Genomic DNA, 20,470 nt, shown 5'->3' on the forward strand with positions numbered 1-20,470 from the left:
GGCCATACCCGGGGCACCAGACAGAGTAGATGACTGCAACAGACTCACAAGTGAAATGTCGCCTCACCTGGAAGGACTGTTTAGGGTCCTGAATGGTAGTGAGGGAAAAGGTGTAGGGGCAGGTGTAGCACTTGTTCAGCTTGCAAGGGTAAGTCCCAGCTATACCTGCTTTATATAGTTTGTCAGCTACGTGGAACAGTCTATCTTCCAAGCCTACACTGGTATCACAAAGACGAGAAAATCTGCAGATGCTGGCAATTCAAGCAACACACACAAAATGCTGGTGAACTCAGCGGGCCAGGCAACATCTATAGGAAGAAGCATAGTCGGCGTTTTGGGCCGAGACCCTTCATCAGGACTGCTGCGTTCCACCAGCTTTTTGTGTGTGTTACTGGTATCACACCCCAACTTTTCCAATGCTACATCAACAGCTGCATTGGTGCTGCTTCCTGCACCCATGCAGAGCTCATTGACTTCACCAACTTGCCTCCAACTTCCACCCTGCCCTCAAATTTACCTGGTCCATTTCCGACATGTCCCTCCTCTTTCCCGATCTTTTTGTCTCTACCTCTAGGCACAACTTATCTACTAATGTCTATTGTAAATCCTCTGACTCTCATTGCTTCCTGGACTATACCTCTTCCTATCTTATTACTTGTAAAAACGGCATCACCTTCTCTCAACTTCTCCATCTCCGCTGCATCTGCCCTCAGGATGAGGCTTTTCATTCCAGAATGAAGGATATATCCTACTTTTTCAATGAACGGGGCTTCCCTTGCTCAGCCATCAAAGCTGCCCTCAAATGCATCTCTTCCATTTTGTGCTCATCTGCCCTCACTCCATCCACCTGCCACTCCACCAGGGACAGGGTTCTTCTTGTCCTCACTTACCACTCCACCAGCCTCTACTTCTAACACTTAATTCTCCATAACTTCTGCCACCTCCAGCGAGATCCCACCACCAAGTGCATCTTTCCCTCCCCCCTCCCCCACTTCCTGCTTTCCACAGGGATCACTCCCTATGCAATTCCCTTGTCCATTCATCCCTCCCCATTGATCTCCCTCCTGGCACTTATCCTTGCAATGGGAGCAAGTGCTCCAAAATATCCGAGAAATTTAAATTTGATGACCCTCTCCCCTCTGATCCTCCAATCAGGACTATGGCTTCCTTCTCCTGGTCAATAATCAGCTCCTTGGTCTTGCTGACATTGAGAAGAGGTTGTTGCTATGGCACCCCTTGGCCAGATTTTCAATCTCCTTCCTATATGCAGATTCATCACAATCTTTGATTTGGCCTATGACAGTGGTATCATCAGCAAACAAATATGGCTTTGGAGCTCTGCTTAACCACACTGTCAGATGTAAATGTAAAGCTAGTAGAACAGTACACAGCCTTGTGGTGCACCTGTGCTGATGGAAATCATGGAGGAGATGTTGCTGCCAATCTGAACTGACTATGGCCTGCAAGTGAGGAAATCAGGGGGATATTGCACAAGGAGATATTGAGGCCAAGGTCTTGGAGCTTATTGATTAGCTTTGAGGGGATGATGGTACTGAATGTTGAGCTGTAGTCGATAAAGAGCATCCTGATGTATGCATCTATGCTGTCCAGATGTTCCAGGGGTGAGTGAACAGCCAATGAGATGGCATCTGCTATTTAAGGTAAGAGAAAAATTTAAAGGAAGTGTGGAAGATAAGAATTTTTACATAGACAGTGCGGGGTGCCTGAAACTTCCTGCCACGTGAAATGATAGAAGTAGGGAACAGAAATGTGTAAATAGCATTTGGACACACACATATTATTTCTTCAGCAGTTTGAACGGGGCACAACTACGCAAGCACATGGAGGTCGGCCAGTGAGAACAGCGGGAAGAGTTTAAAAGCAAGCGGAGTTGCAAAGGTGACAGTTATTTCTTCAGCAGTTTGAACAGGGCACGACTGCGTAAGCGCGTGGAAGTCGGCCAGTGAGAACAGTGGGGAGAGTTTTAAAGGGGACAGCTTTACAGAGCGGGTGTAAAAGTAGTGGGAGACAGAATAGGAAGACTTTGGCTCAATGGGGCTTCGGCGATAATGGGTCAAAGCGAGGTAGGTTAACTGTTTAGAATGCAGACAGAAAGAATGTGTGTGAGGCCGTTTTTCTGTGCTCAGTGTCAGATGTGGGATGTCCGGGAGACTCCCAGCCTCCTGGACGGCCACATCTGCACCAGGTGCGTCAAACTGCAGCTCCTTAGGGACCACGTTAGGGAACTGGAGATGCAGCTCAATGACCTTCGTCTGGTTAGGGAGAGTGAGGAGGTGATAGAGGGGAGCAATAGGCAAGTAGTCACTCTGGGGCCTTGGGAGACAGATAAGTGGGTAACAGTCAGGAGAGGAAAGGTCAAGAGCAGATACTAGAGAATACTCCTGTGGCTGAACACCTTGACAATAAGTACTCCTGCTTGAGTACTGTTGAGGAGATGGCCTACCTGGGAGAAGCAACAGTGGTCACGCCTCTGGCACAGAGTCTGGCCCTGTGGCTCAGAAGGGTAGGGAAAGGAAGAGGATGACAGCAGTGATAGGGGACTCTATAGTTAGGGGGTCAGACAGGTGATTCTGTGGACGCAGGAAAGAAACACAACAGGTAGTTTGCCGCCTAGATGCCATGGTCTGTGATGTTTCTGATCACGTCCACGATATCTTGAAGTGGGAAGGAGAACAGCCAGAGGTCGTGGTACATATTGGTACCAATGACATAGGTTGGAAAAGGGAGTAGTTCCTGGAAGCAGACTACAGGGAGTTAGGAAGGAAGTTGAGAAGCAGGACCTCAAAGGTAGTGATTTCGGGATTACAGCCTGTGTCACGTGACAGTGAGTATGGGAATAGAATGAGGTGGAGGATAAATGCATGGCTGAGGGATTGGAGCGGGGGGTAGGGATTTCGATTTCTGGATCATTGGGACCTTTTTTGGGGCAGGGTGACCTGTACAAAAAGGATGGGTTGCACTTGAATCTGAGGGGAACCAATATCCTGGCAGGGAGGTTTGCTAAGGCGACTGTGGAGAATTTAAACTAGAAATGCTGGGGGTGGGAACAGAACTGAAGTGACGGAGGAAAGAGAGGTTGGCTCACAAATAGAGAAAGCTTGGAGACAGTGTGAAAGGGAGGATAAGTAGGTGATAGAGAAGGGACACACTCAGACCGATGGTTTGAGATGTGTCTATTTTAATACAAGGAGTATTATGAATAAAACGGATGAGCTTAGAGCATGGATCAATACTTGGAACTATGATATTGTGGCCATTACAGAGACTTGGATGGTGCAGGGGCTGGAATGGCTACTTCAAGTGCCAGGCTATAGATGTTTCAGAAAGGACAGGAAGAGAGGCAAAAGAGGTGGGGGCGTGGCACTGTTGATCAGAGATCGTGTCACGGCTGCAGAAAAGGAGGAAGTCATGGAGAAGTTGTCTACGGAGTCTCTGTGGGTGAGGGTTTGGAATAGGAAGGGGTTAATAATTCTACTGGGTGTTTTTTACCCAGTAGTAACAGGGACATCGAGGAGCAGATAGGGAGAGAGATTCTGGAAAGGAATAATAATAACAGGGTTGTTGTGGTGGGAGATATTAATTTCCCAAAAGTTGATTGGCATTTCCCTAGAGTGAGGGGTTTAAATGGGGTAAAGGTTGTTAGGTGTGTTCAGGAAGGTTTCTTGACACAATATGTAGATAAGCCTACAAGAGGAGAGGCTGTACTTGATCTGGTATTGGGAAATGAACCTGGTCACGTGTCAGGTCTCTCAGTGAGAAAGCATTTTGGAGATAGTGATCACAATTCTATCTCCTTTACCACAGCATTGGAGAGGGATGGGAGCAGACAAATTAGGGAAACATTTAGTTGGAGTAAGGGGAAATATGAGGCTATCAGGCAGGACCTTGGAAGCATAAATTGGAAATAGATGCTCTCAGGGAAACATACAGAAGAAATGTGGCAAATGTTCAGGGGATATTTGCGTGGAGTTTTGCATAGATATGTTCCAAAGAGTCAGGGAAAGGATGGTAGGGTACAGAAACCGTGGTGTGCAAAGGCTGTTGTAAATCTAGTCAAGAAGAAGAGCTTACAAAAGGTTCAAAAAACTATTTAATGATAGAGATCTAGAAGATTATAAGGCTAGCAGGAAGGAGCTTAAGAATGAAATTGGGAGTGCCAGAAAGGGCCATGAGAAGGCCTTGGCGGACAGGTTTAAGGAAAACCCCAAGGCATTCCACAAGTATGTGAAGAGCAAGGGGATAAGATGTGACAGAATAAGACCAATCAGGTGTGACAGTAGAAAAGTGTGTATGGAACCAGAGGAGATGGCAGAGGTACTTAATGAATACTTTGCTTCAGTATTCACTACGGAAAAGGATCTTAGAGATTGTAGGGATGACTTGCAGCAGACTGAAAAGCTTGAGCATGTAGATATTAAGGAAGAGGATGTGCTGAAGCTTTTGGAAGGCATCTAGTTGGATAGGTCACCAGGGCCAGACGGGATGTACCCCAGGCTACTGTGGGAAGCGAGGGAGGAGATTGCTGAGCCTCTGGCGATGATCTTTGCATCACCAATGAGGACGGGAGAGGTTCTGGAGGATTGGACATTTGCGGATGTTGTTCTCTTATTCAAGAAAGGGAGTAGGGATAGCCCAGGAAATTATAGACCAGTGAGTCTTACTTCAGTGGTTGGTAAATTAATGGAGAAGATCCTGAGAGGCAGGATTTATGAACATTTGGAGAGGCATAATATGATTAGGAATAGTCAGCATGGCTTTGTCAAGGGCAGGTTGTGCCTTACGAGCCTGATTGAATTTTTTGAGGATGTGACTAAACACATTGATGAAGGTAGAGCCGTAGGTGTAGTGTATATGGATTTTAGCAAGGCATTTGATAAGGTACTGCATGCAAGGCTTATTGAGAAAGTAAGTAAGCATGGGATCCAAGGGGATATTTCTTTGTGGTTCCAGAAATGGCTTGCCTACAGAAGGCAATGAGTGGTTGTAAACCGGTCATATTCTGCATGGAGGTCGGTGACCAGTGGTGTGCCTCAGGGATCTGTTCAGGGACCCCTACTCTTTGTGATTTTTATAAATGACCTAGATGAGGAAGTGGAGGGATGGGTTAGTAAATCTGCTGATGACACCAAGGTTGGGGGTGTTGTGGATAATGTGGAGGGCTGTCAGAGGTTACAGCGGGACATTGATAGGATGCAAAACTGTGCTGAGGAGTGGCAGATGAAGTTTAACCCAGATAAGTGTGAGGTGGTTCATTTTGGTAGGTCAAAAATAATGGCAGAATATAGCATTAATGGTAAGACTCTTGGCAGTGTGGAGGATCAGAGGGATCTTGGGGTCCGAGTCCATAGGACACTCAAAGCTGCTACGCAGGTTGCCTCTGTGGTTAAGAAGGCATACTGTGCATTGTCCTTCTTCAATCGTGGGATTGAGTTTAAGAGCCGAGAGGTAATGTTGCAGCTATATAAGACCCTGGTCAGACCCCTCTTGGAATACTGTGCTCAGTTCTGGTCACCTCACTACAGAAAGGACATGGAAACCATAGAAAGGTGCAGAGAAGATTTACAAGGATGTTGCCTGGACTGGGGAGCATGACTTATGAGAATAGGTTGAGTGAACTCGGCCTTTTCTCCTTGGAGCGACGGAAGATGAGAGGTGACCCGATAGAGTTGTACAAGATAATGAGAGGTAGTGATCATGTGGATAGTCAGAGGTTTTTTCCTAGGGCTGAAATGGCTAGCACGAGAGGGCAAATTTTTAAGGTGCTTGGAAGCAGGTACAGAGGAGATGTCAGGGGTAAGTTTTTTTTACGCAGAGAGTGGTGAGTGCATGGAATGGGCTGCCGGCAATGGTGGTGGAGGCCGAAAGATAGGGTCTTTTAAGAGGCTCCTGGATAGGTACATGGGGCTTAGAAAAATAGAGGGCTATGGGTAAGCCTAGGTAGTTCTAAGGTAAGGACATGTTCAGCACAGGGCCTGTATTGTGCTGCAGGGCTTCTATGTTTCTATGCCTCAGCAAGAAATAGAGAGATACAGATCATGTACAGAAAAATGGGTATCATTTCATTTGATATCATGGTTGATGTAGACATAGTGTACAGAAGGTCTCGTTTCTCTACCATGCTTTTCTGTGTTTTTAGCTATAGTTTTCTGTGCTTCCATTATAATAGAACAATCCTTTTCATGCTGGTTGAGGAAGGATTTGAGCAACACCATAATAGGAAGCTGTTTCTCCACTCACAGTCCTTGATGAGGGCCAATACTGGAGATTAGTACCAAAGTGCAGCTGGTAGCTCTGCTACCTCATGGCTATAGAAACCTAGATTCAACCCTGGCTTCAGGATTCTGTCTGTGTGCAGATGGCACATTCTCTCCCAAATGGTGGCTTCATTTTCCTCTGACATCCCAAAAAATTGGGTTGGTGTCCTCACTGGCCACTGGAAGTTGCTCCTGGCACGTAGATGAGTCGTAGAACCTGGAGATTAATTTTCTTGTGGGCATATTCAATAAAGTCAATAACCATAATGGGACCAATGAAAAACCACACCAACAGGGCAGGCAACTAGTGTGCAAAACTCAACAAACTGTACAAATACAAAGAGAAAGAACAAAAGAAATAATAATAAGTAAATAAGCAATAAATATCGAGAACATGAGATGAAGAGTCCTTGAAAGTGAGTCCATAGGTTGTGAAAACTGTTCAGTGATGGGGCAAGTGAAGTTATCCCCTTTGGTTCAAGAGCTTGATGATTGAGGGGTATAATTGTCCCTGAACCTGGTGCTCTGAGTCCTAAGGCTCCTGTACCTTCTTCCTGATGGCAGCAGCAAGAATAGAGCATCACCCTGATGGTGGGGTTCTCTGATGATGGATGCTGCTTTCCTGCAACAGTGCTCCATGTAGATGTCCTCAATGGTGGGGAGAGCTTTACCTGTGATGGACTGGGCTGTATCCACGACTTTTGGTAGGATTTTCCATTCAAGGGATTTGGTGTTTCCATACCAGGTAGTGATTCAGCCAGTCAATATACTCACCACCACACGTCTACAGAAATTTGTCAAAGATTTAGATGTCATGTCGAATCTTCACAAACTTCAAAGGAAGTGGAGGCCTGGCTTGTAATTGCACTGACCTACTGGACCCAGGGCAGGTCCTCTGAAATATTAACACCAAGGAATTTAAAGTTGCTGACCCTCTCCACCTCTGATCCTCCAATGAGGACTGGCTCATGGACCTCCAGCTTCCTCCTCCTGAGGCCAATAAACAGCTCCTTGGTCTTGCTGACCTTAGGTAAGAGGTTGTTGTTGTGACATCAGGCAGCCAGATTTTCAATCTTTCTCCTATGTGTTGATTCATCTTGACTTATGATTAAGCCTCTGACAGTGACGTCATCAGGAAATTTAGATATGGCATTAGAGCTATGTTTACCGGCAAAGTTATAAGTACAAAGCAAGTGGAGCAGAAAGCTAAGCATGCACACAGCCTCGTGGTGCACCTGTGCCGATAGAGATTGTGGAAGAGATGTTATTGCCAATCCAGTCTGACTGGGGTCTGCAAGCAAGGAAGGAAATCAAAGATCAATTTGCACGAGGAGATATTGAAACCAAGGTCATGAAACTTACTGATGTTATTGACGCACGAAAATTATTCACTAAGAAAATTCAAACCCCTCCTTCATCACAAAAGTGGAAAGAATTACTCAGTTTACAGTCAATTTGAAGTGTTTAGATTTATTTATACAGATGCAGTATCTTTTGTCCTTCAAAGAAAACTAATGTGTACATGAAATGGCCATGTATTGTTCCTTTCATGATCTTAGGGTGACTCAAAAGTGCTTCATAAATCCTTTTGATGCTTTATCATTGTACAGAAATATGATCACTAGTTTGCTAACAGTAAGGTCCCTCAAAATGCAAGGAAATAGATGATAACTTCTTTCTTTCATTGGAGTGATTATAGCAGACAATTCTAACCAAAACAATTGCTGTTCTGATTAACCCCACATACTTGTATGACGTGCCCTCCAATCACTCTAATGATGATTGCACCAAAGTCAAAGATATGTATATGATCCTTTATTAGCAATTAACAAACATACAATTTTAAAGTGATGAAATTTAACCATACTTGAGTTTAAATAAGCATAAATTAAGTTGTAACTAAGCATTCAACGAAAAGAAGACATCTGTTGGCCCTCAGCTCCAAACTGTCTCAAACAAACCAAGTATGTCACTTATTCACTTTGCTTTAACTATGCCCTCACTCATGTGACTAGTTACCATAAATAAACATGCAACACCGAATACAATGCAGATGGAGAACAGATGCATGGCACCAACAGTGGTAATTATTTGTGAGAATATTTTTGTGCTATTTAGCACCAGTAGAATTAAAAATCACTATTAATGTTCAAGAGCTGAACTGATATGGCCCATAATCCAACATTATTGAAAGCTGAAGATCTAGAATTTTAACATATCTTTATTAATATGGAGAAAGTGATGCCTATTATCACATTGCATGAAGCAACACCCCCCACCACCCACCCCTGTTGCTAAATTCTGTTGGCAAAAACCTGAAGGCACTGTGCACTATAGGGAAGGTCTTGCAGGTCTACATCTGCACAAGACTTTCCTCTCCTGAGTATACAACTACTAGGTAAGTGCGAGAAGTTGCATTGATCCAGGATAACTGGAGCAGTGAGGTGGTGGACCTGGGGTATGCATTGTGCAGTGCGAAGGATCGGGTTTTCAGTTTGTCGGAGGCATCAAGACATTGAGGGGAATCAGGGTGGGGAGTGTTGAAATGTAGAGCGATATTAGAAGAGGTGGCAGTGGGTGGGGGGGGGGGAGTAGTGAGGAAGGAAAAGAGGATTTGCTTAAAATAAAATATCTGTGATCAATCTCCAACTCAGAAAATCCAAGACACCTCTAATGTTCTTCACCACGTTAACAGGTTTTCTCTGTCCTGGACAATAACAGATCATTCTCACCATAAATATCCAATCCTTCTATCCCTCCTTTCTACACCAGGACAGCTTGGTTTCCCTGCTTCTTTTCGGAAGAGGCCCACCCTGTCCCCCTCAACCACCATCCTCCTTTGCCTGGCTGAACTCTTTCTCACATTGAACAAATTCTCTTTAACTCCACTCACTTTCACCAAATCAAATGTGTGACAACAGGGAGTTTTGTAACTCCAGATTATTCCTGTTTGTGTGCAAAATACATGGAACAGTCCTTGTTTCAGTCCTACTCTGTCTCCTGCATCTTAGCTTCCTCCAGTACATTGATAACTGCATTGCTGCTCCTTCTTATTCTTATGCTGAGCTCAAAGCTTTCAGTAACTTTGCTGACAACTTCTACTCTCATCTCACTTTCTTCTGGTTCACTCCTGACACTTCCCTTTTCCATCATGATATCATTATTCATGTCTTAGGTTGTAGGATTAATAACCAATATTCACAACAAGCTGCAAAAACCAGCATCCATCTCAACTAAATTTCTTCCCTGTTTATGAAATTCTTCCATTTCACTCTTCCAGTTTCTCCATCACCATCCTCCCTGTTCTGATTATAACACTTACCACAACAGTGGTTCTGGGATACCTTTCTCCTTGACTGTTTTTTCTCTCAAGACTCTCAACTCCCCTGTTCAATTACTTACATTTTTTGTTTCATCTCCTAACCTCCCTTACTGAGCAAGGATGGTGTTCTCCTTCTCCTAACCTTCCAATTCACCTGCCCCCACATTCAACAGATCATCTTCCATAACCTCCACTTACTTAACCAGTGACTTATCCTCTCCTCCACTCTCAGCATACCAAATGCACTGTCCCCACAGTTACTCCATGGTTCACTCTTCATCTTCCTTATCAACGGCAGAAAATAGAAAAGCCAGCTTTTTACCTCTTCCTACCATCCAGCGATCAGCACTTCTTCCAGGTTAAGCAGAGGTTTACTTGAATGTCCAATTTATGGTACTGCACAATGTAATCTTCTCATTGGAAAATCCAAACACAGATTGAATGACTTTTTGTCAAAACACCTCAAGCACTTTATGATTTTATTTAAAATATTTTAATCTGTTTTTAGTTACTAATAAAAATATAGTGGATTCTGGTTAATTGGGACTCATTGGGACCAACATATTTTAACCCAATTAAGCGGCTGGCCAATTAGCAGAAGTTTCATGGAAATAGTTAAAAATGTATCAAAAAGACAAATTACCATTTAACTGAGTAACAAATTATGTATTTAAATAAAATACAGAGCAATTAAGAACACTAACAATACTACAGTACTAGCAAACTGTAGTTCATAATAGTTATTGATGGAGGAATTCATTCATTGTGTATGCTGCCATGTTCTTTTCATTGACTGTAAATGAACAAAATCATCACAGACACCTAGTGGAGATAATGCACTGCCTTCATATAATGCTTTCAAAATTTGCATCCTACAAATCTTCACTTTCGTTATAACATTCAAGATGATTGTCGATATCTTCTAGTTCGTCATAGTTCCTAATTTGTTGAAGTTGTAAAATCATTTCATTTTCACTCCTAGCTGTTTCTGGCATCTCCAACCCTGAATGTTTGAAACCTCAGAGCAAAAGAGATCTGAATTGTCTTGCTGCTTATTTCTCACCAACTATTGGTGACAAAAATCACTGCTTTTTGACATAAACACAAGCAACTGATGCTATTTAAAAATTGTTCACTCTAAGCACGGTGTAGTGTTTAATAGTCACACAGGTGCAATGCAGCTGGCTGTAGTTAGAAACTTCAGCAGCAGTTTCCTGTCCCACTTAGGTGACATAATGACTCAAATAAACATAGGAAGTCCTGGCTATTTCTCGATTAGCGTTTATAATTTAAGTGTTGGCCAAAATAAGTGGCTGTCCCCATTGACCAATGGCACAATTAACCAGAATCTAGACAAAATATATAAAAATATAAAATGTATACAAAATGAACTTAATAACAAATTATAACAATTACTGCAAGAACAAAACCCTTATCATTTATATTTCTGTAAACTGAGTAAAAAATGTCTTAAAGTTTGAAAGCCAGTTATAAAATTACTATTGAAAATTTAGATCTTTCACATGTGACCTACAGAAAATTTCAGTCATTGTAGAAGTAAACCCAAAGACCATGTGCTGAATTTGAAGAGACAATAATTTTGATTGTATATATTTTCAATAGAAAAAAATATTTTTGAAGCAACTATTTTTTTAGCCAAAATTGATGGCTCATTGAGGTGGGATAGGCAGTGGCCCTCTCCCTCCTCTTCGTTCAAGAGTTTCGTTTCTTGGTGCTCTTCCTCCTCTCTGTGCTGTCCCTCCCTGATATGCCTTTTCTCTTGGTGCTATCCCTGCCTTTGGGCTCCTATCTTCTCTCAGGCCCCTCCTGCCTCCATCTGTTCTTTCTGCTCTACGTGCTCTCTGTTTTTCATCCATTCTTTCTCCAAATTCCTGGGCTGGTCGGGATTTTGTTTGTGGATATGGTTTGCTATTTTCCGGGTGCTCTCTTGCAGGTATTGTTGGCGGCATTGATTGATTCACAAAATTTGATTCTGTAATTTCTTTCCGTTCTCCTTGGGATGGAAGTGGCTTTGCTAGATGGGGGAGAAAAGGTCATTAATTTCACATTTATATGTAAAAATGTATTTTAAAAAAATGAATCTAGGTTAGTCACTGCAAACCAGCACATGTATTAAGTTATACAGTACAGAAACAGGCCCTTCAGCCCAAAATGCCCATGCCAACCTTCTTGAGCTAGTCCCATTTCCCTGCATTTGGCACATGTCCCTCTAAACCTTGTGTCCATGTACCAGTCTCATTGTCTTTTAAATGTTACAACTGTACCTGCCTCTACCATGTCCTGTAGCAGCTCATTCCATATACACTGCACCGTTTGTGAAAAAAATTGCTCCTTGTGTCTCCTTTAGATCTTTCCTCTCTCACCTTGAACCCAAGCACTCTAGTTTTAGTCTTTTTCCCCCAGGGTAGTTGAGTCTAAGTATTCACTTCATCTGTGCACTTCATGATTTTATAAACTGCTGTAGGGTCACCTCCTGTGCACCAGGGGAAAAAGTCCCAGCCTATCCACTTTCACTTTGTCACTCAAACCCACCAGTGCAGTAACATCACAGAGTATTGAACAGTACAGCATGGAAACAGGCTCTTCAGTCTATACAGATTGTCGCAAACCATGGTACCAAGTGAAACAAACCCATCACCTGCACAGGATCCACATCCCCCAATGCCATCTATTTACCCAAATACCTCTAAAAGATGCAACTATCATGTCTGCTTCCAGCACCACACCTGGCGGTGCATTCCAGACACTTACCAATTTCTTAATAACAACTTTCCCCTTCTCACTTTAAAGCTATTCACCCCAGTATCTGACATCTCTACCCCAAGAAAGATGCTCCATCTTCTATATAACGCTCTCAATCCAGGCAGCATCCTGGTGAACATACTTGGCACTCTCTACAAAGCCTCCATATCCTTCATGTAATGGGCAGACCAGACCTAAACACAATGCTCCAAATGTGGCCAAAACAATGTTTTATACTGCTGCAATGTGATTCCCTGACTCTTGTATACAATGGCTCAACCAACAAAGGCAAGCACGTTTTACCACCCTGTCTACCTTTGTTGCCATTTTTAGGGAGCTATGGACTTGGATCCCAAAATCCCTCTGTACATCGGTACTGCTCAGGTCCCGCCATTTTCTGTTTCAAGTTCCCCTTACATTTGACGTCCCAAAGTGCAACATTTCACATATATTCACTGCTTACACAGTGCCTCCAGCATTGCCAAGGACCCGTCATCCTTCCCACAGTCTTTTTCCATCATGCAGAAGGTACCACAGCATTTGAACCAGAACTGTCCAACTCCTTCCTCCAGACTGTTAGACTAACACCCTGCTGCCACCCGACACATATGTACACCCTGTTTGAATGCTCTAACACCCTCCCTCCCCCCACCTTGCAGACACACGCTCACCCCGCATTTGTCACTTTTCATCTTTCATTGCTGCTACTTGTATTTACTGGGCGGTGGGGGTGGACATACATCTCTACCAAAGGAGATGTAAGGTGCTCCTTCCCTCTGCTAGCCTGCAGGTCACCCTGGGGCAATGTGTAGCACCTGCTTAGCTCCCAAATCAGGGTCACATGAAGCCATGCGAGAAGGTGGTGGGTAAATGTATGTGCAGTTGTTTATGTGACCACTGACACCAGGCATGCAGTCTCTGAAGAGTATTGATAATGGCTGGGGGTCACCCATCGCGTAAAGACACTGCCCAGGAGAAGGCAATGGCAATCCATTTCTGTAGAAAAATTTGCCAAGAGCAATCATGGTCAGTGACCATGACCACCCACATCATGAAACGCAGCACATAATGATGACGATGATTCATATATTTATACTACTGCCTGTTTTATTATAGTAATGCTGGTAACTTTACACTGTCTTACAGAAATATGCACCTTGCACTTCACTTCAACCTGTCAATTTTCAAGCCATGCCAATCAGGGACATGTGTTCATATTATCTTGTGACTGTATATGCTGGATTGTAACTATATGTGCCATGTACCATGTTTTGCAAATTGGCCCAAGAGGAATGATGTTTTGTTTAGCTGTAAACATGTGTATGGTTGAATGACAATGAACTTGAATTTGGTTGGATTAAGCCACTTGCCACTTCTCCACCTATATCTGCTAATGGTCGATATCCTGCTACATCCTTTAACAGCCTATTTCACTATCCACAGCTAAACTAATTTTGTGTCATTGGAAAAATTACTATTCAGCCCATCTACATTTTTGTCCATGTCATTTACATATAACATAAATGGGGGTCCCACCACTCATATCAGTGGACCACCACTAATTACAGACCTCCAATCAGAATAACAACTTTCCATCACTATCTTCTAGCCAGTTTTGAATCCGATCAACGGAGTCACTGTGGATCCCACCCACTCTTTATTCTCTTACATATCCCTATCATGAGGGTCCTTATCAAAATGCTTAACTAATATCCTCTGTCCTACCTCAATCATCTTCATCACCTCTTCAAACATTCCTCCACATTTGTGAAATATGATTGTCCATATACAAAGCCACACTGTTTTTCCCCAATCAGTCTTCACCTTTCCAAATGTTGGTAGATGCTCACCCTCAGAGTCCCCACCTATAATGTTCTCACCACCGTTAGGCTCATAAGCCTGTAGTTCCCTCGTTGGTCCTTTCAGTCTTTCTTCAATAAAGGCACTAGGTTAGGTTTCCTTCCATCTTCTGCTGCCTCACCCATGGCTAAGGGAAAGATACAAGTATCTCTACTAGGGCCTCTGCAATTTCTTCCCTAGTTTCCTACAAGATCTGAAGATACACTTAGACAGGTCCCATTGCAAGGGTGTGGCTGGAGACAAACCCGAGTGCAGGACACAGATGCTGAGGCAGAGTCGTTAGGCGTAGCCCCACCGCGAACGGGGAGCTGATATCCAGGAGACGATGCGAAGCTTAGAACTAACAGTTCTCAGGTATAGGAAACAAGGTTTACTCTCACAAGAGTCAACCAGCGAACTGACGGCTTCGTGCTGTGGTCACAGGGTTTTTATCCTGCCATTTGATGGGAAACAGGTGCGTGTAGTTAGTGGAACCTGGGAATGACTGGAATCTAAATGAGGTGATTGAGGCCCAATTCTTGAGGCAAATGGTAAGGTGGGGGATTGCCAGACGGGACCATGACAGTACCCCTCCTCAATGGGAGCCTCCAGGCGATCCTCCAGGCCTGTCTGGATGGTCCTGATGAAAATCCTGGATGAGGGAAGGGTCTAGGATGAAGGAGCGGGGGACCCAGGAACACTCTTCTGGACCGCACCCTTCCCAGTCCACCAGGTATTGGAGACCCCTGCCCCGACAGCGCACATCTAGTAGTCGTCGGACGGTGTATGCTGGATGGTTGTTGATGATACGGGCAGGTGGGGAAGTCTTGGCAGGGGGACACAGAGGGCTGATGGAAACTGGCTTTAACTGAGACACATGAAAGGTTGGGTGGATGCGCACGGATCTTGGCAGCTTTAGGCGGACCACTGTGGGGTTGATAACCCTGTCAACCTTGAATGGTCCCAGGAAGCGAGGGGGCGAGTTTCCTATGTTCGTTCTTGAGTGGGATGTCCTTGGAGGCCAGCCACACCATCTGCCCAGGTTGGTACTCCGGCGCCGGGATGCGGTGTCGGTCGACTGTCTTCTTATTTCGATTTGTTGATCTGAGTAGGGCCGTACGTGTCTCCTCCCAAATCTTAAGGCACCAATTAATGTGGTCTTGAACCGACGGTACTGCAATCTCTTCTTCTTGTGTGGGGAACAGCGGGGATTGGTACCCAAGGGAGCACTCGAATGGAGACCTTCCAAGGGCAGAGCTCACCAGAGAGTTGTGGGCGTACTCAACCCATGGGAGGTGGTCGCTCCAGGTTGATGGGTTGTTTGCCGTTACCCAACATAGCGTCACCTCCAGGTCTTGGTTTGCCCGCTCCGTCTGCCCGTTCGTCTGGGGGTGGAAGCCGGAAGACAGGCTGACTGATGCGCCCAAGGCTTGACAGAAGGCCTTACATACTTGCCAGACAAACTGGGAACCTCGATCAGAGACGATGTCCGCGAGGATTCCGTGGAGGTGGAAGACGTAGTGGATGAGAAGATCTGCAGTTTCCTGAGGGGAAGGAGATTTAGGGAAGGCCACAAAGTGCACTGCCTTGGAGAATCGGTCTACCACGGTGAGGACAGTGGTGTTTCCGCGGGAAGGGGGTAGACCAGTGACGAAGTCTAAAGTGATGTGTGACCAGGGATGACCAGGGACAGGTAGAGGATGAAGTAGTCCCGCAGGTGGTCGATGAGAGACCTTTCCCCAAGAACAGATGGAACAAGCTGAGACATAAGAATGGGTGTCCCCCTCCATGGACGGCTACCAAAAGTGCTTCCTTAGGAGAGCCAGGGTCTGATCACTCCCGGGATAGCAGGTGAACCGGGATGTGTGCCCCCATTGGAGAACCTGAGACTTGACAGAAACGGGCACGTACAGGTGATTTCCGGGTCCATTGCCCAGGTCGGGGTCATCCCGCTGAGCGTCCTTTACTTTAGTCTCGATCTCCCAAGTGAGGGTGGCAACCATGCAGGATGGTGGGAGGACAGTCTCGGGACTGGAGGTGTCATCCTTGGAGTCATGCTGGCGGGATAGCGCGTCCGGCTTCCATACTTGGATCCTGGATGGTACGTGAGGGTAAACTTGAACCGACCAAAAAACAATGCCCAACGTGCCTGGCGGGAGTTCAATCGTTTGGCAGACTGAACATACCCCAGGTTCTTATGATCAGTCCACACCACAAATGGGGGTTCTGCCCCCCCCCGACCAGTGCCTCCATTCTTCCAGTGCTAGCTTGACTGCCAGCAGTTCCCAATTGCCCACGTCGTAATTCCGCTAGGCGGGGGACAGTCGGCGAGAGTAGAAGGCGCAGGGGTGAAGCTTTTCATCCGACCCTGACTGTTGGGATAGGACCGCTCCTACCCCGGAGTCAGAGGCATCCACCTCAATGATAAATTGACGTGATGGGTCCGGATGGACCAGGATGGGAGCGGTGGTGAAACGCCTCTTCAGGTCGATGAATGCTGAGTCCGCTTCGGAGTCCCAGCAAAACAGTGTGGTAGGTGAGGTAAGCCGGGTAAGGGGGGGCCACCACTCGACTGTAGTCTCTGATGAATCTATGATAGAAGTTTGCAAAGCCCAGGAATCGTTGAAGTTGTTTACGTGTCGTGGGTTGAGGCCATTCTTCCACTGCCCAGATCTTCTCGGGGTCTGCTTTTACCTGCCCGCTTTCAATGATATACCCTAGGAAGCTGACCGAAGGAACGTGGAACTCGCATTTCTCTGCCTTTGCAAATAACTGGTTTTCCCACAGTCTCTGGAGGACTTGACGGACATGGCATACATGTTCTTGGGGGCTGCTAGAAAATATCAGGATGTCATCAAGGTAAACAAAGATGAATCGATTGATGAAGTCCCTCAGTACATCATTGATCAGGGTTTGGAAAACAGCGGGAGAATTAGTGAGGCCAAAGGGCATGACCAAATATTCAAAGTGGCCCAGAGGTGTATTAAAGGCCGTCTTCCATTCGTCCCCCTCCCTCATCCTGACTAAATGGTAGGCATTGCGAAGGTCCAGCTTTGAGAAGATGGTGGCTCCATGCAGTGGCTCAAAAGCCAAACTAATGAGTGGTAGAGGGTACTTGTTCTTAACTGTTATGTTATTTAAGCCTCGGTAGTCAATACAAGGGCGAAGTGTCCCATCCTTCTTTTCCAAAAAAGAAACCAGCGCCTACCGGGGAGGATGAAGGCCTGATAATGCCCGCCGCGAGGGACTCGCTTATGTATTTCTCCGTTGCCTCTCTCTCCGGTCGGGATAGGTTAAAAGGGCAACTAGCGGGTAGCAGGGCCCCAGGGAGAAGGTCAATGGCACAATCATATGGGCAGTGCGGAGGCAGGGAAAGGGCCCTGTCCCAAGTCATGGTACTCTGTGGGGACACAGGACAGGTCGAGGGGTTCCAACACAGGCGGGGTCGTGGTAGCCTCTCTGGGGGATAGGGCCGACTGCAGACAGTTGGCATGGCAAGATGGGCTCCATTTTACTATCCTCCCAATAGACCAGTCGATATGGGGATTGTGTTGGGTCAGCCATGGATATCCTAGAACTACCGGAGCTTGAGGTGAATGAATGAGGCTGAATCGTACCTCCTCCCAATGGTTGCCGGATAGGATCGAGGTCAGGGGCGGCATTCAGTGGGTCACCTGAACCAGCACTTTTCTGTCCAAGGCTCGGGCCTCCAGGGGGGTGGTTAGCGGCTCACAAGGTATTCCAGCCTGGGCGGCTATCTCTTCATCCAGCAGATTTTCCTCAGCACCGGAATCCACCAAAGCGGATAGGGACAGGGACAGGGACAGTTGTTGGTAATTCACGGTTGCCGGGATCTACATCCGAGTCTGGGTTGCTGAAGGGAGGGTCGTTTGATTCACCAGGACAGTAGGAGTGGGAGCTCTGCGAGGAACAGGGGGAAGAGAGAGGTTAGTGCTGATAGAAGATGGTAAGGTGAGACGTGGGCTGATCCGAGGAGGGGGCCGACTGGCCTTTTCTCTCAGACGTTCCTGAAGTCGGTAATCTAATCAAGTGGCTAGCGATATGAATGAGTCCAGACCGTCTGTGTCATCCCTCGCAGCCAACTCATCCTTTATCTTGTCCGAGAGGCCCTGTCGGAACACCTCCCGTAGGGCCTCGTCATTCCACCCGGAGTCTGCGGCTAAGGTCCAGAACTCAATGGCATAGTTGGCCACACTTCACGAAGCTTGACGAGGAGTAAGCAACCATTTCGCGGCATCCTTTCCCCAAATGGATTGCTCGAATACTTTCCTCATTTCAGTTCTCAGGAATAGGAAACAACATTTACTCTCACAAGAGTCAACCAACAAACTGGCAGCTTCCTGCTGTGGTCACAGGGTTTTTATCCTGCCGTTTCTGTTGGGAAGCAGGTGCGTGTAGTTAGTGGAACCTGGGAATGACTGGAATCTAAATGAGGTGATTGAGGCCCAATTCTTGAGGCAAATGGCAAGGTGGGGGATTGCCAGACAGGACCATGACAGGTCCTGCACCTCAATATGTTTTAAGACCCTCAGTGCTTCCCCTTTTGTTATGTGGATTATGTTTCAATACATGACCATTCATATCCTTTAATTCCTTAACTTGCATGATCTTCCTCATAACAGGTATGGAAGTATTAATTTAAGATCCCACACATCTCATTGATTTCATTCTCTTTCTAGCTACTCTTTTGCTCATAATACTTTTCTAAAATCTTTTAGGATATTCCTCTAATTTATCTGCCAGACCTGTCACATGTACTGTACTTATAAGAATGATGGTGATATTTTGGGAGGTTATATTTACTGGCAGAACCTCCAAAAAACATCATCATTTTCTATCAGCCGCTTCCATTTCCCACAAAGTTATTGGTATGCGGAAAGATTCTGCAAAAAAAAACAGCCATATAAGAACCCACAGAAATGTGGAATCAGGTCCTCCTCACCTCTGCTGGATTGATTCAGATGAAATAAGCAGTGCTTTTGTTAGTGGAGTGAACGGAATCATCTGAAGCAGGAATTGTCCACTGCCTTTGCACCAATGGTACGGGAGTTTCTCAATTCTATTAGTTTGCCTCCACTATATATTCCATTGCTTCCTATTTCTAGCCCGTGATAACTATCTTTAGTTTTTGTCAAAGCCTCTGTGACTTTGATCATAGAACTACTGTTAATGTGTGAGCTTAAAGAATGAATATTCTTAAACTACCCGGTCACACAAAGTTCACAGCCAGGCATAATTTGTTTGCATAATCCCAAAATGACACCAGATAAACTGGCATAACTGCATCAACACTAAATATGTGCAGTCTCACTCCCTCACCCCTACTCATAACTCTGCAACTTCCTTAGCCAGCTCCACTTTGAATTTACATTTCAATCTGTCTCAACTACAAACTCTGGCAGTGCAATGCACACTGCAAAGAAGCTCTGTGTTCAAACCTTTTCCTTCACTTTAATTTCTTCTGCTACTTACCTTCCTTCGATGCACCACAGATTCTCACATCATCCAACAATAACAGTTCTCCTCTGCTTTGTTCAATCCCTTCACAATCTTAAAGTCTCTATCAAATCTCCTTGCAACCTCCTCTGTTCTACCAACCAGATTCTCAATATTTTGACAAGATAAGTTCCTCATCCCTGAAATAATTTCCGGTCCTTAAGGCACCCTCACCAAAGTCTTGACATCTTTCTTAAAATGTGGCATAAGTTCAACACAAAACATAGTGGAGGAACTCAACAGGACAGGCAGAACCTATGGAGAGAAACTGAATTCCTCCAGCATTGTGTGTGTTGCTCCCGATTCCAGCTCCTTCAGTCTCTCTCATCTTTTTATAAAAGTGGACTTTAAATTTCTTCTTCTGATACTATATGCCTCCATTGTTAACCACATTCAATGAACTACACACTCTGCTCTCTGCTGCACTACTTTCAGAATGTGCCTCTAGTTTGCATTGTCTTTCTCATTCTTTCAACTTGTATTTCTTAACAAGAAATTTAATCTGTCACCTCCCTGCCAGCCTGCCCACATTTTCAAGCTTATTACCGTCCCCCTCACTGTTCCTCTTAAGTTTCTATTTACCTAGAGTCACCAGAACACACAATCGATGACAATCAGAAACAGAAACCCCCGGTTAATTTTCCATGTGGAAACCCAGAAATGCTAATTGTTAAATTCAGCAGATTGTATATCTAATCAAGCACTTTTCTTAAATTTGATAATAACCTTGTTTAATTACCAGTGCCCTGTTGGG

General features: G+C 45.1%; 1 protein-coding gene across 1 annotated transcript in view; it reads right to left on the minus strand.

The window, feature by feature from the left end:
• Window positions 1–7,780: 7,780 nt before the first annotated feature.
• The window catches only part of LOC140199770 (T-cell surface antigen CD2-like), a 32,763-nt gene continuing 20,073 nt past the window's right edge, over window positions 7,781–20,470 (minus strand). The window contains exon 5 of the mRNA XM_072262257.1: window positions 7,781–11,632. Coding sequence (XP_072118358.1) covers window positions 11,268–11,632 — 365 coding nt within the window. The 3' untranslated portion in view covers window positions 7,781–11,267. The remainder of the gene's footprint in view (window positions 11,633–20,470) is intronic.

Source organism: Mobula birostris, chromosome 6 (assembly GCF_030028105.1).
Source record: "Mobula birostris isolate sMobBir1 chromosome 6, sMobBir1.hap1, whole genome shotgun sequence".
NCBI lineage: Eukaryota > Metazoa > Chordata > Chondrichthyes > Myliobatiformes > Myliobatidae > Mobula > Mobula birostris.